The sequence below is a fragment of the Pteropus medius genome, unplaced genomic scaffold, assembly GCF_902729225.1.
Source record: "Pteropus medius unplaced genomic scaffold, Ma_sr-lr_union100, whole genome shotgun sequence".
Classification (NCBI taxonomy): domain Eukaryota; kingdom Metazoa; phylum Chordata; class Mammalia; order Chiroptera; family Pteropodidae; genus Pteropus; species Pteropus medius.
Window position 1 is genome coordinate 21,128,387 of NW_024354500.1, and position 16,572 is coordinate 21,144,958.

General features: G+C 37.1%; 1 protein-coding gene across 1 annotated transcript in view; it reads right to left on the bottom strand.

Annotated features, from left to right (window-relative positions):
• The window catches only part of COL19A1 (collagen type XIX alpha 1 chain), a 292,373-nt gene that overhangs the window by 15,448 nt on the left and 260,353 nt on the right, over positions 1 to 16,572 (bottom strand). Inside the window, exons 41-46 of the mRNA XM_039853067.1 lie at positions 14,074 to 14,127; positions 9,615 to 9,659; positions 6,372 to 6,416; positions 6,203 to 6,265; positions 1,942 to 1,977; positions 1,762 to 1,806 (exon numbers count right to left, since the gene is read on the bottom strand). Of these exons, the coding sequence (XP_039709001.1) occupies positions 1,762 to 1,806; positions 1,942 to 1,977; positions 6,203 to 6,265; positions 6,372 to 6,416; positions 9,615 to 9,659; positions 14,074 to 14,127 (288 nt within the window). The remainder of the gene's footprint in view (positions 1 to 1,761; positions 1,807 to 1,941; positions 1,978 to 6,202; positions 6,266 to 6,371; positions 6,417 to 9,614; positions 9,660 to 14,073; positions 14,128 to 16,572) is intronic.

Consider the following 16,572-nt stretch of genomic DNA (forward strand, 5'->3'; position numbering starts at 1 on the left):
AACAGAGAAACAGAGAGATATTGAGATCATGGTAGATATTCCTCTTACAGATATTCAGTTTCACAACTCCACAAGGTAATGTCCACACCAAATATGATGGAATGATGTGTGTCACTGTATTATTCTTTTATTTGTAAGTACTCTGCAAAAGGTCAAACTCTATTTCTCTTGATTAAGAAAATAATGAAAACAAATGAACAATTACAGCAATCTATTTGATCATGGAATGAAGAGTGTAGAAAGAAGCCATGTAGAAAGAAGAAAAAACAGATGGACCTAATTTCAATATTACTGTTTTACTTATAAAAATATCTGCATACAAGTATGTCAGCCCAGCTCACAGTTGGAGAAATATTTGAGATGCTCAACATAAAAAAAGAAATAAAAGAAATATTAGCATACTTGATCAATACCCTGATCATGTGCAAAATAAAAATAATCTTTAATACTTTAAAATTATTTTATATTTTATGCACAAGGATGTTCACTTATAGATGTTAATATTATGAAAACCAAAAAGAACCTAAATAATAGAAAAAAGAGGACTAGGTAAGTGAAATATCCAAACAGTGGAATAATATATAGTCATTAAAAGGTAGCTGTAATCTCTATTTTCTGACATGGAAAGATCATCATTATGTATTTTTATGGAAAAAAATCATTTACAAAAAATGTGTGAGCCCATTTTCAGAAAAATATATATTCATTTGTATTGATATGTTAAGTATATGTGTATGTTATGTGTAGGAGTTAGAGAGATTGAAATACTTCCAAAATATCAATAGTGCCTGTCCTTGAGTACTGGTATAAGGTAAACTTTTCCTTTTCTTTTTCATTTATATTATCTCTATTTTCACATTTTCTTCAGTTATCATGAATTATTTGTGGAATAATAAGTAAAAATTAGTAAACTATACACCAGTACATGAATATGCATCTGCATGAGCACACACACACACACAGACACACACACACACACACACACACACACACACACTAGCAGCTCTGACTAGAATTCCACTAAATAACTAAATTGCTTGAGCGAACTGTTACGAAGCAATGACTTCAGTTCTATTAGAAAATGTTTATTAAAGATTTATTAAAGAATATAATGGGAAGTTGAGATAATGATATTAACAACCCAAATAATTCAAATAAAACATACAACATAATTGGCATAATTAGTAACTTTATATGTCCAGTTCCCTTTTCCATTTCTCTATGCCCTCATACCGTCCTCCTTATAACTTAGTATTCTGCTAGGTCAGAGGTCCTCAATCAGGAAAACTTTTCTCCCCAAGAGGAATTTGATGATATCTAGAGACCTTTTTGGTTGTCACAATTGGAATGAGGGTGGAGCATCTAGTGGATAGAGGCCAAAGATGCTGCTAAATGCTCTACCATGCACAGGACAGGCACTCACAACAAAGAATTATATGCCCCCAACTATCAACAGTGCTGAAGTTGAGAAATCCTACTCTAGGTAAAAGAACATGGATGATGGTTCTACTAGGGGTATGTATGTGAGACAGAAGGATGATAAAAGCTTTCTAAACTGAAATAGCAAACCAGACTTAGCTGTGTATGAAAAGCCAATCATGTAGGTTGTCCTAATTGTCCTATTTTATGCCTAGCAGAGACCTAGGATCACATACATATTGGGAGGTTACCAGGGGTCTACATACATAATTGTGTAACTCAGATGATGGAAAAGTTATAGCAGACAGACTTAAATAACGATCAAAATAGCAATATACATACCCGTTCTCCTTTGGGGCCTCTGTCTCCAGGCTTACCCATGATGCCCTGAAAAACAGATGTTAACACTAAAAATCATTGCTTGCTGAGGTTTATCATCAATCTGCTTGAATAGGTATCCTGGCAGGTATTCTGGATGCAGTTTTGCATTAGAACATTTATTTTAAATGGTATTTTCCATACCTGAGCACCTGGTAATCCATCTTTTCCATTTATTCCCTGTAAAGACAAAAAATGATTAATATTTCTAATTCTGCACTAATAGGCATGGTTAAACACAGAAAAAGGGTAAAGTTCCACGAACTTAATCATGCTTCTACTGAGATTTTGGTGAAGCAGTGTGGGGAAATGGAAAACAAAAGCGATAGACTCAGATGAGCTCCAAGTTTACATTCTGACTCCGTCACTTAAAAGTTCCATTTACTTCAGGCAATTTACTTAACCTAATAGCATCAGCTTCTTTGCTTATAAAGTGAGGATAAAATAATGGCCTTAAGACTGAGAATTGACTGAAGTAACAGAAAAAGCCCCGCTTACTGTAAACAGGCAACAGGATTACTTCCCTTACTCTGTTAGGTACATCTTGAGTAATCGGAAGGTGCTCACGGTGCTGTTGTATGGCATGTATTGTTATCTTCTAACAATTTTCCAGCACAGAGAGTCATTCTCAGTAAAGGTCTCAGTTGCTGCTGGGGAAATTTTGTAACATAGCCAGAGCATGATCTTAATATGAAATAAACTGTCCCCCAGGGAACGACTGTTATTTTTCAGTTGGAAATATGAAAGAAAAGTAAGAAATCGTTAATCATATTTTTTTGAGAGTATTAAATAGTGGCTTTTTTATTAGTAAACTGGAAGTTTCCTGAACTTGATGAGAAAGTTTTGGAGGTGGTAATAAAGTCCAGTCCTACTCAGAGATTTATAAGACTAGGGGAGCTGCTAGCTGGGAGGTGTGAGGAGGAAAAGCACTTGGGGGTCAAATCAAATACCTAGGGTCCCACGACAGATGTATTTTTGAGATTTGATTTGAAGAAGGAGATCAAGGTGAAGGAAATGATTTCGTAGCCAGCAGGCAATTGCATGGACATGCTCCTCTGAAAAGCCTAGGAGACTTTTATTGTGCTAGAATGAATTCTATGAGGATGGAATTGCAGACAACCGCATGTTTTCACTGTTGTAAATTACACTAAAATCTGTCACAGTTGAGAGCTGAACCATAGTCCCCCAATCTCTCTGAAACATCCTGGGAATGATATAGACTACTTTAACTAAGAACATGTTACCTGAAGTGCACAGTTCAAAAAATTTATGACATCCAGGAACACAAGCAATAAAGATAAAGCTGATTAAGGAGAAAATTTGAAAAAAACAATTGTGTCACTTGAATAAAAGAGGATAAATCTAGCGTAAAAATAGAATTCTTTCTTTGGTAACAATATAAGAAAGGAAATAATCCTTATGGTCTTTTCTTTTTTGAGGTTTCTTATAATTCACCAAAGACTATAAATATGTGCTCTCTTTTGTATATGAACATGTTGCTAACTTGCTTTTCACAGGGGAGTTCTGATTGCTGAGATTTTTACAATAACCTATGTGTACTTGCCTCTCTCACTTATCTCACTTATCTGGAAGAATCCATTCCCAGGAACAAGAAACTTTCTATCCACCACACGCTTGCATCTGAGCAGCAGACTGTGGATAGAGCTCATTCATTCTAGTCTAAACCCAGGGCCGCAAGTGGGAAGCAGCCCCCTGCATTCTCAGGCCACCTTTCTGTATTTCCTGACTTGACTCTCCTTCCTTCTCTCCAAAAGTGCCATTTCACATGTTTTCCTGTCTTTTCAAATGTCCAGCATTATCACCCCACCTGTCCAGCTAAAGTGATGACCTCGATTCTTCTTTCCGTGAGAAAATAAACAGAAGAGAACCATCTCATGTGTTCTCCACCAGAACCACCAGCTACATGCATTTGTACTTGGACTTCTGCCTCTTACCCTCCTTCCCTTAAGAGGAATGAACTGCCCTGTTCCTCGCTGAGGCAATTTCCACTTCTGAGTAGAATACAAATCTTCTCCCCTACTCAAAGTTATCTCCACTCCCTCGTATCATCAAAATTTCCCCTCTCAACTGGATCCTTCTTATCAAGACATTAAGCTGCTGTAATCTCTCCCACCAATGACCTTCATATTTTTAAAGAATTGGAGAATTGTCAGTTCTCGTGTTTATCTCATCTCTATGTTTATCACTCCATCATACCTTTCTCTTAAAACACTTGACATTCAGGAAACCTCATCTGCCTGGTTTTCTTTATATATCGTTGGCTGCACCTTTTCAGTCTTTTCGTCAGATCTTCTTCCTAACAGCTGAAGTGCTCTCTCCCTTTCCTTATCCACATGACTTCATTTCTTCTAGGCTTGGGTTTAAAAACCCAAATCTGTCTCTGCAGTCCTCCATTAATTCACTCCATTAATTCCAGATGCTTATTTGACTTAATTCTACTGCCTGCCTGACATTTCTACTTGGATACCTACTAGTGCTTTAAGATGAACGTGTCCAAAACAGACAACTCTTGGTTTTCCTTCCCCAAACCATCTCCAGTCCTTCCCATGACACCAAAGACCATATACCTACATGGGTGCTCAGATCCCAAACCACAGCTTGATTTGTCTCGTCCTCACAGTCCACATCTAGTCCTTCAGCAAGTATAATTGGCAGTTCCTTCAACGTACACCCTAAATTCTCCTACTCCTCATGGCCTCCCTGTTCCCACCATTGTTATTTCTCATGGGGATTACAGCAGTTTGTCCTCACTGTTTTGTCTGCTTTTGCTTATAGCCTGCTCTCCACACAATAGTCAGAGTCTCTCTTAAAACACACTCCAGCCATTTCCTCCCCACTCTAATGAGCTCCCATTGTGCTTCAAATGAAATCCAAACTCCATTCATGGCCTAGAATTTCCTTGTAGCCTGGCCACTGCCTATCTCTCCTTCAATGTCTTTACTATTCTTCTTTAGCTTAAAGTTCATTCTGAACTTTATGCCTTTTGCTGTTCTTTTAGCAAACTCTCCTGGCCACACTCTCTTGGCCATCTCCTTTTCTTCAAACAATGTGTCTCCACCCCAAACTCCCTATGGCTTGATCTCTCACTTCATGCAGGTTTTGTTCAAATGGCATGCCTTTTTTAACCACCCTATTTCAATGCCTCTCCAGTACTTTACCCTGCTTAGATCTTCTTCTACCTGAAATTGCGTGTGTATTTCTTTGTTTGTTGTCTGTGTCTCTATATTAGAATGTCAACCCCATGAGTTGCTAGCATTCAGAACAGTGTCTAGAATGCAGTAGGTGCTCAAGAAGTACTGTGGGATGAACATATTGCTTTTTGCCTAATCTCCTGGGAACCCAATGGCAACCATTACAAGATGGCTTATAGGGGTTGGAAACAGGGAGTTGGTAAGAGGAGGCGAAGGGGAGGCAGGGAATGAAACTAACATTTATTGAGCACTTCCCATGGGCAGGCACTGAAAATGCTTACCATATGTCATGTTACTTAAGTGACTCATAAAACTTTTTAAGTCATAATTCAAATCCAGATCTTCCTAATCCTAGATTATAGATGCTTCTCATTTTTTCATGTTGTCTTTTCTGGGGAGATGGGAGCCAGAGAATGCACTGACTGTGAAGGTTCTCTAGAGATATTAAACCAGCCTCATGAATGCTGTCCTTCTTGTTCGCCCCCTACTTCTCCTAACAGCAGCCCCTTCTCAGACACGCCACAGCAAATAAACGAGCAAAGATAGCAGTGACCTTCTATAAAGAATAAACCTGAGATTGGGGTATGTCTTATTCATCTTTATAACCCCTTCCTCAGGGGTCAGCACATCCTTAGCAAACAGCATGGATTAGATGTGTTGAATTGAATTAGTAGGAATGACCGTTACGATGTCACAGCAATACTATATATCAGTAGCCAAGAGCTCTTAAGGATGTAAGGGAATGATATATTTGGCAGCAATGATTTATAAAAGTAGAAGGACAAGGTGCATAAATAAAGAAGGTAATCTGAGAAAATAACTTCTACTTTAGTCTTTGGCTTAACACGCAGGTATTATATCTGTGAGTCTTCAGTTTCTTTATATTTTAGGATGTGACAGGCCATTTTATTTTTTATCTCCACCAAGAACATTAAAGAAATAGTCTAATTTCCTGGCATCTAAAAAAAATATTCTTACCTTTCTCTTCATTGTGTAAGACATAAAGATACCTTATAAAGAGCTAGGACACTCAATGAAAACCACACGCAAAAAACCCATTTGCAGAACCTGCTCTTACTTTCTTGGAAACTACTTATTCTTTCAAATCTCAGATTTTCTGAGGACATAGGTTAAGAGGCAAAGCTTAGAACAATTCTTAAACTGGAAAATTTTAAACAGTAAAAAGTACTTACTGGCTTTCCTGAAGGTCCCTCTGGCCCAGGGAAACCTATATCTCCAATAGGTCCTCTCTCACCCTATAGACATGTCCACAGACAAATAAGTATTAATTGCCAGGAAAGCTTTAAGACATAATGCAGTATAACACAGGTACAACTGTTAAGTAGGTAATTAGCAACTCACCGGTTCCCCTGGAACTCCTGGAGGCCCTGGAGCTCCAGGTTTCCCCTGGGAAATCAAATCAAAGAGAAATGTTAGGAGCCAAATTACTGAATGATGTCACATGCTCCCGCTTGCCAACTGTGAGTTTAATGTGCTGTCAGCACTGTGGATCTCTACACCAAAATGGCATTCCTAATGGAATAGAGTCTATGGGGACACACACTCAGCTCTGCAGGCTCTAAGGCACAGGCTGGAGTACAGCTCTCTGAATGTGCATATGTGTGTATGGTGGAGGGGAGGATAATATTTTTGAAAATGTTAAATGAATGTATCCTTATTTCTGGAAATCCCTCTGGCGCCTATTTGACTGGCAGTTCTTTACTTTAGAAGGTGGGAGGGCACAGAGAGTCAAAGAAATCTTTTCTAGACTTTGAGTTTCACAAGAGGGTTTTTAAGTTTATAGTAAGATAGCCTGAAACAGGGCATGTTTGATTTGAAATCTGTGTTTCACTGAAAGAGAGAGACAGGTTGATTTGTTCCAATACTCATCAACAGATGTGTTCTGGAGAACTGACAATAGAAAAATCCTGGGGTAGAGAGACCACAGAGAGAAACAAGTGAGGAAGATGGTCTAGTAGAGACTGGAAGAGAAAAAGTGCTAAAGTGTCCAGATTAGGCTTAAAGATGTTGCCTTTGAGAGAGAACTGCCTCCTGTCCCTTGGACCTAAGGTGGTTGGGAAAGGCAATATGAAGATGAAGGTGTAGGGCTGAGACCGTAGAAACCACAGTAGGTTGCAAGAAAGCTGAAAAGGGAGGGATTTTTCCCCACTTGCTGTTTAGAATTCTGGAAGGAGACCCCCTCACATGTACAGATATGACTGAGCAGTGAAACTGGGCAGACGCCGGCCTGAGAGAGCACCCTGGGCTTCCCACAGCCTGTGTGGGCAAGCACAAGCTCCCAAAGTTCCTGCATGCCCGTGTCGGAGGATGTGAAGAGCTGAGAAGGCCAATGTCCAAAAGGGTCTTGACGTGGGACCTAGGGGTGCAGAGTATTTGGGCCTCGAGATCTGAGACAAAAAGACTGGGGACTTGATAGTCAGCAGCAGTCCCAGAGGTCAGCTAATGCCAGCAGAGAATTCAGAGAGCTGAAGGGTGGGGGCGGAGAGCCAGGGGCCCCGCCCACTGCCAGAACTTACAGACACTACCTCCTGTGGACCCATATGCCATCCTGGGAGAAAGAGAGAGAAAGCAGCCCTGGAGAAATCCCTGGATAGGCCCGAATATACTATAAGGGATCATCTGGTCTGTTCTAGGAAGAGCAGGATTGATTATCCTTCATACTCAGCAGAGTGACCGTGACGTATCTGACTAGGTAGGTCTCATCCCTGCTTCATTCAGAACAACCACCTTTAAAAATGTTTTATTGTGGTAAACTATACATAACATAAAATCTACCATTTTAAACATTTTAAGTGCACAAATCAGTGGTTACTATTATATAATTCAGTGGTTACTATTTTAAGTGTACAATTCAGCGGTTTTGAATAAACTTAATGGTGGTTAACTATTAAGTATAGTCACACTCTTGTGTAAGTATTCCCACTGTTTCCAGAATCTTTTAACTATTTTATTTTCCGAGCCATAGTAAGGTCCAGTTATAAAAAGCTGTGTTTTTAATCACAGCGTTATATATTTGCAATGTGCAAAATTTTTACCCTTTCTTGATTTTTGTAATTGTCATTTTATTCTCTTAATTATGAGATAAGAAAATTTTGTTTTACTCCTTATGTCAATCATGCTGAAGTTTTCAAAAATGTTTGGAATTCTACATTTGGATCACCTGTTAAGCCTGTCATTCGTCTTTTAAATACTTTCAATGGCTGCAAAGAGTTTTTCTCTGAAGAAAGACTTAATTTAGGGTAATAGCCAAAAGTAATTTGGGCAAATACAGTGGAGCATTAGCTTACAATGTGAAAACAAAAACAGGGTGTGCATGAATATAAGGGGGGCAGGTTGTAAGGAGAAATTCTGGAAACAGGGTTTCAAATATGTTGCTAGGCATTGTAGTGAGGGGGGAAGGTGGGAAGGAATGGGTATGAGCCCACTTCCAGAGAGAATACTTTTTTTTCTCCTTAGCGATTATTTTAAATTTTTCAATTAAAGTTGACATTCGATATTATTTTGTATTAGTTTCAGGTGAAGAAGAATACTTTCTCGTATAAAAAATTCTGAAGTACTTGCTAAAGAAAATATTTTCATGTTATTTTTCAATCATACTAATATTTTAACTTGATTTAGAACAACTAAATATGGGGATGTCCTCCTCTGTAAATGATGGCTTTCTGTGGACTATGGATAGGTTTTAATTTTGTTATTAGATTTAGCAACAAAATAGAGTGAAGTAGCATGACTACTGGTCTTTTAAATATGGGTGGTGGTAGGTGGCTCTGGGTGATGTTGGGTATCAGTAGATGTCAATGGGTAGTGGTGGGGCCTTGCTTATCTTTCTCATGTTCAAGCTCACAGTTTCCACTGACTTTCTTACCCTGTGCCTACCCTGCAGGTGCACCTAGTAAGAGGATTATTGGGCTCTTATTCATAAAGCATGACCACAAAATTTTAATTAGAGCATCATGAATGAAGATCAGAATGATCCCCAGGGCTCAGAGAAATGACTTCAACCTTTCCTGGTGCACTTTCTATTCATTTGAAAAGACCTTGATGAGATTAAAACATTTGACACTAGAGAGCAACAAAAATGATTGAGAGGATTGAAGGGCTAGTTTATGAGGAAACATTAGCAGCAATAAAGCTCTGCTAACGCTGGCCTGAGAGAAAACTCAGGCAGATTGCAGCTTAATACAAAGAACCTGAAGTATGGCCTGAGGATGAGAACTTTACCTTTTGTTGAGCAAGAAACCGTGATATATGACACGAACAGAGAAACCAAACAAGCTCCTCAATGCTGTGCTCATACATTGATGTATCATCACAGGTAACTGAGCTCCTCCCACCCCACTTAAGTGAGTTAGGAAGAAAAAAGAACAAAGACAAAAAAAAATTTTTTTTAAAGGCGAAAATAAAGGAGCACGTTTGAGGTGGAAGAAAGACAGGTAGTTTTATTTTTTAAACTGGAGATTTCAGGAACCTAATGTCATAAGAGTTATGGTATGCTCCCCAGCCCTTCTGGATACCTAGCTGTAGGTTTATTGTGGAGACAGAACTCTTTACCTGCAAAAATAATGTATGATCATCTGGACTTACTGATATGCCGGCTAATCCTGGGGGACCTGCTGGGCCTCGATCTCCCTGTTGTGATTAAAAAAAAAAAAATTGGTACTCATAATGATATCTATAAAATCTTTACCTATAATATTAGTGCCTGAATAATCATTTGGGTTGGGTAAAGTTTTTCTTTGGACTTGATAAACATTTTCAATATTAGCTGGTATGAAACTAGAGGGTAAATGGAAAAACAACAAAATGAGTAGCCAACTAAATCTGTTAAGCTTTCTTTTTTTATGTAAAACTAAAGCAAATAATCTTAATGAAAACAAGCATTCATGTTATCATTTGTGACCTTTTTTTATTAGGACTCTACATACTTACAGATAACATTAGTCGATATTTTTATTCCACATGTTCAAAAGTAATTCATTACCAATACTTAAAAGAGTAAGCATATTGAATTCTACTTAAAAGCTTTTCCTATACTTGTCTCATTGGATGTGGGGTTAGAATAAAGACGTCTAGAACAGGGGATTTTGTAGTTCTCCTCATTAGGCCAATTAAAGATCTCTTGAATTGCTCTGAACAAGAGAATGACTCAACATTTTTTCCAAAGGCACTGTGGTATTTTAGGTAAAGCGGACAGTGCTAAAAGTACTAATGATTATATATGGGACAATAAAATGGCAATTTTTGTTGAGCAGAACCTACATTAAAAAGCTTCATAACCTCCTTCAGGGACATAAAAGACAATGAAATGGAGAGACGTTTTGTTCTTGGAGGGCAAGATGATGTTGTAAAGGTGTCACTGCTACCCAAACTAATTTATAAATTTAATGCAATTCTTATGAAATTGCAGCTTGATCGAATGACATTAAAGTTCACTTGGGATAATAAATAAATGAGAGAATAAAAGAAATAAATTAAAAAAAAAATAAGGTTAGCAACATCAATATTTAAACATCTAATAAAGCTGTAACAATTAAATAATGGAATATTGGCATAAGATTAAGCAGTATATCAACACAATATAACAGAAACCGTAGAAACAGACCAACATTTATAATAGGATTTTAGTAGGGATGTATTATTTCAACAAATAGTGCTAATAACTAAATAATTTCTTTGAAAAAAGTTTGAATCCTCTCTTTTTATTATACTCATATAAATTTCATGCAGATTATATAAAAAATAAAATAATATGAAGTATAAAAGAACTAGAAGAAGATATAAGTGATTATCTGATTTTGGTTGAGAATAAGAATAAAAGTCATTTAGAGCATAAAAGCAAAATGAGAAATTATAAAAGAATTTTACATTTGAATACATAAAAGTTGTATTTACATATACAATAAGATTTAACATAAATATGAAAGGCAGAGACCAACTAGGATAAAAACTCCAACATATAAGATAAAGGTAATACCTTTAATATATAAAGCACAGCTGGAGTCAAATAGAAAAAGAACTAATAGACAAGTGGACAAATGATGTAAACAGGTATTTCTTGTCAGTTTCACTCTGCTCTTTTTAAATTATGGGATTTTTACCCTTGAAATAAATATACTGGAACTTTTCATTCAATGAAAACATTTGCATATCTGATAAAGATTAATGTTAAGAGAACTCTCTGACAAGATGGTCCTTTCAACTTTTGAGTCTCTGAGATCTTTGAACTACTCTCCTCTAATGATTTGGTTTCTTATTTCCATAGTTACACTTGTAACCTTGTCAATAAAATAACTGGACCCCCTAGACACACATAATTTATTCCATACTTGGACCACTATCTCCTATCCTTATAACCTACTCTCTTGAGTACGTGAACTCCCAAATCTTTTAACGCCACAAAGACCTCTAATCCATTGATGGTACAAATTTTTCATTATCCTTCACTCCCTGAATGGCCCCTCTCCCTTATTTATCTAGTTTAAATTCCATGGTTACTTGTTACAGTGATTCCTTTGTGTATACTGTTAACTCTTTTGAGCCGTTGTTGCATCCAGTACTCACTTGTCAAAACCGGAACCCTGTTTAAATACAATTCCTGGCTGCACACTCCCTCTCTCCTAGAAGATCTATTCCTTAAATCTCCAAACTCTTCTCCCTACCTCACTTTCAGATAATAACCTTGCTTCCTTCATAGCAGAAAATTTTAGCAATCAAAATAGAACTTCAATAGACTCCAACAAATTCATCTTCCCACATATCAGCACCTGAACCCCGTGCTCTGTTTTCCCATCTGTTACCACAGATAAATTACCCAGGCTCCTCTCTGAAGCCAAACTCTCCATTTATTCAGTAGGTCCCCTTCCCTCTTAGCTATGTAGGGACACTGTTCCAGCAATTCTTCTCTTTCCCTTATATCATCCCCGCCATTTTCTATTGGATCATCTCTTTAGCATACGAAACATTCTGGTATTTTTATGGTCTTAAAATCTATTTTATAAAACCTTGCCTTACTTCCTCCAATAGCCAATGGCCCATTTCTTTGCATTCCTTTCAGCGAAACTCCTTGAACATTGTTTATACTCTATTTGCTATCTCTAATTTTTTTTCTTATTCTCTTTTAAGCCCATTCAAGTCCAGCAGTTGCTCCTACCAATACAGTGAATTTGTAATAATTACTCTGATGATACACAAGCTCTATATTGCTAAATCCAATGGCCAATATTTGATCATCCTACTTGTCCCCATCCCTACCATACTTGACCTATTTGCAGTATTTGAGAAAGGTGATCACTTCTTTCTCCTTGATACATTATTTGCTGGTTTCCAGGGCACCTAGTTCCCCTTCTACCTCCTCAGTTGCTTTATCTTAGTCTCCCTAGCTGGTTCCTCCTTTTCTTTCTGATCTCTTAAGGTGCTCCAGGCATAGTCCTTGATCCTCTTCTCTTTTCAAAAAGTCTAACGTCATTCCTTTGGTGATCGCATCCAGTCTCCTGACTTCAAAATAGTATCTATATGCTTAGGACAACCAAATTTATATCTCTACTTAGAGTTTATTTTTAAACTCCATACTTTTATATCATACTGCCTAGACAATACCTCCACTTTGCTATCTAACAAATACTTCCAAATTCGGCCTCATGTCTAAAATTAAATTCTCGATCATTCTCATCCTTTCCAAACAGGCTCAGCCTATAGTTTTACTCAATTCTGTTGCTGACCACCCCATCATGCCAGTTGATGAGGTCAAAAATCTTGGAGTCATCCTTGATTCTTCTTTATTCTTCCATACCCATGTCTAATCAATCAGAAAATCCTGTGCTCTCTGCCACCACAACATATCCAGAATCTAGCCACTTCTCACTGCCTCCACCATTTCTACTCTGATCTCTGCTAACATCACTCCCACTTGTATTATAGGAATTGTCTTCTAAGCATCTTCCCTGCTTCTACCCTTGCTCCCTAGCTGTAGGCCCTGTCACTTTCTATTCTGAAACCACCACTGGCTCCGTATTTTACTCAGAGTGAAGGATAAAGTCCTGACAATAGTTAATAAGCCTCTTTATTAATCTACTCAAACTACTTGTGGTGAAGGAGCAGATTTACTTATTTATTTTCTAAGACATCATGAATCAAGATGAGTCTACTGATCACATAGTTTGGATATCATGGCAAAATCAAATTCAGACAAGTTTTTAAAGGCTTACTCTCAATCTCTGCACTTATCTTGCCATCAAACCCATAACAAAGAGTTTGTAGACTGGCATTGGTTCTCTACTGGCCATATTTTAAAAGGCATTGCTTTGCATGACTCCATGCCAGGGCTATTCCTTACCTCCACCCCTACCTCTCTAACCTCATCTCCCACCACACTCCCTTCACTCACTGCCTTGGTCTCCTTGGATGTAGCAGGAAAGTTCATGTCTCAGGGCATATAGACCTACTACTGTTTCCTTTTTTTTAAAAAAAATTGTATATATTTAACATGTACCACTTGATGATTTGATATATGTATATACTGTGAAATAATTACCATAATCAAGCTAATTAACATCTTTATCACCTCACATAGCCACCAGTGTGTGTGTGTGTGTGTGTGTGTGTGGTGAGAACACTTAGCAAGTTTCAAGTATACAGTACAGTATTGTTACCAATCATCACCATGTTATACATCAGATCTCCAGAACATATTCCTCTTGCCTGGAACATTCTCTTTCAAGTCTTTGCTTAGATCCTGTCTTCTCAGATCGCCCTATTTAAAAATCACCACACTCCCCTTCAGCACTCCTGATGCTCTTTAACCTGCTCTACTTTTTCTTTCTTCCCATAGCACTTACCAACAACGTTATTTAGTTATTTGTGTTTATTCATTTAGTTTCTGTATCCGCTTCTTAGAATACAAATTCCATGAGGGCAGAGATTTTTGTCTGGTTTGTTCCCTCTTATATTCCCAAACCTACAACAGTTCCTGGTATAATAGGAGGTGCTCAGTAAACATTTCTGAATGTTGAATAAGTGGATGCATTTTTTTAACCCCTGTACTTACCTTTATACCTGGAAATCCTTCTAGTCCTGGCAGCCCCATCGCACCAGGTTCTCCCTGTTAAATGTGAACATAAGAAATGCAATAGCAGTGACCAAAAGTTTTTAAGCATTGGTTTCAAAAGCAAAGATATTTTTTTGCCTAAAAAAAATACTCCCTCAAACACTGGTAATTTAGTAAGTAAATGGTAAGCTCTATTTTCAAGCATCTGTTCTGGCATTTGGTGTTTAAAAATAGTTTGAGAATAAAGCTATTCCCTAGAGAAGTATGAATCTATTTTCTGATTAATTGTTTTTATTCTGATTAAGAATCTAATCAGAATGAATCTCTCTAGTCAGTGATAACTCCAACTGTGATAAGAATTAAAAAGAAAGGCTGGGCTTTAATAAAGTTAGTCAATTTGTGAGGTACCTGGGGCTGCTAGTTTACCAGAGAATGAGACCAAACTCTTTAAGAGAAGATGAAGCTCTTAAAGCAGAGTTTATAATCCTCCAGTATTTTCTGTAGTTGGATATGAACTGTGAACACTTCAGAGGATGACCCCATCCCCAACAATTTAAAAAATTATTGATCAAAGTGAGTCACTGAGAGAAGATGGGTAAGCATTTCCATTTAAAAAAATCTTTTATATATTCGTATGTGGTCTCATGCTGACTGGAGACGAACTGGTCCTCAAGGAACACAGAAAAGTTAGCGTGAGGGAAGCTGCTAACTTTGAACAAATAAACATTAGGACTTTTAAATAAAGAGATAAAGTGAGTAGACTATGACTTGATAATTTTTATGCTTCAGAAATCTTTTTCAATGTCCACTAATAGTAACCTGTCAATCAAAAAAAAAAAAGTTCAGATTCTATTCTGCATAAAGCTCTGTAGAAGAGTCTCTAAGTCATTGACAAAGGAAATAAGCTCTTTGTTCTCTTTGTTTACATTCCCAACAATCCTTAGGACAGAGAAAGGTGCTCGGCCAATCAATATTTGTTGAATAGCTAATAATTAAATATTTAGTTGAAAGCCACTTACACATTGGATACCAAAAGAATGAAATGGAGCACCTCAGAAGATAATCAATTCAATTACAGGTAATTTTCATCTATAAGGGTTTACCGAGTAGATTAGAAACAGTGGTGCAGATCTGGTGCCATGGGGTTTGAAGAACAGATTAAATCTACTCCCAACCACCTGAACACGACTTTTCTGTTTTCTCCTCTGTGACCTAAAATCCTACCATTTATAGCTCATTTCTATTGTACAACGTGTTATTTCTCCATACTGGGTAACTGATGGGAAATAAAGGAAGTCGCATGATGGTTCTGACAAAGAGCCCCAAAGAGTGATTTCCATGTTTTATCTAAGATAAACCCGAAGGTTTACACAATATTTAACTTCATAATTCTATTTCTGTTTTTGTGCTCCACCCACTTACTTCACATCTCTAAACGCAAGGAACATCCTTCGATTAGTCTTTATTCTTTGTCCTTTGTTGCAGCTAAAATTTGAAGCTTAATCTCTTCAAATTCTGCTCAAATATGTCCACACTTTTGTTGCCACCCATTTTCCAATATAAGTGAATTATAATTTATCTTTTATTACAATGCTTTTAAAAAAGTGTTCTCACCTTAATCTGCAGTTATTAATGTAAAAACTTGAATGTTTCAGAAAAACTAGTGAGAAGTCTAGGTGCCCCCAAATGATTTAGAAGTGATGTTTTGTGTGTGTGTGTGTGTATGAGAAGGAAAGACCAGGAAGAAATTTCTATCAACAAGGTGAAAGAAAATGAAAATCACAATAAAAGATATAGCTGGTGAAAGCATAAAAAATGTTACAGATAAAGCAAGGGCAAAATGAGTAACAAAACAAAGGAAACTTCTTAACATATTTGGTTTGAAAAATACTAACTGGTCAAACTCACACTTTCACAGGAAAACAAATTGGCTTTTAATATATATTGTACCATAACAAAAAATAGCTCTTTAATTTAGCTCCTTTGAAAATATATTTAGATGTAAAAAGATTACTTTTTATGGCTTACTCTTTTGCTCATTTAAAATTAATTCATCTAGTTTTACCAAACTGTACTGTAATAAAAGGGGCTTAAATTTTTTCACATGGCAATGGAAAGTGGTTTGAAAGTTTACTTATTCAGTTTCACATACATCTGAGTTTCGAGTATATATCTGAAAGTTAAAAGGGTATACAAATGAAATATGAAGGATGGAATAAACATATGCTTAAAAAGGACATGGCAGGAAAAACCACCAAGGAATAAAGGGAATCTAATTGAATTTGGGAGGACTTTTACAGTGATGCTCCACGGCTGAGAAGGAGGCTTGAGAACAACTATCATCTTCTGGGTGGCTGAGGACATGATCTCTTTTTGTGCTGTGAGTGTTAACCTCCTGGTACATTACTCCTAATAGGTGGGTTTACAGCAGCACATCACATCTCTTACAGAATAACTGCCTAACATTCAAAGCAGATAAAAAGTCCCTTCCCTTCCCTT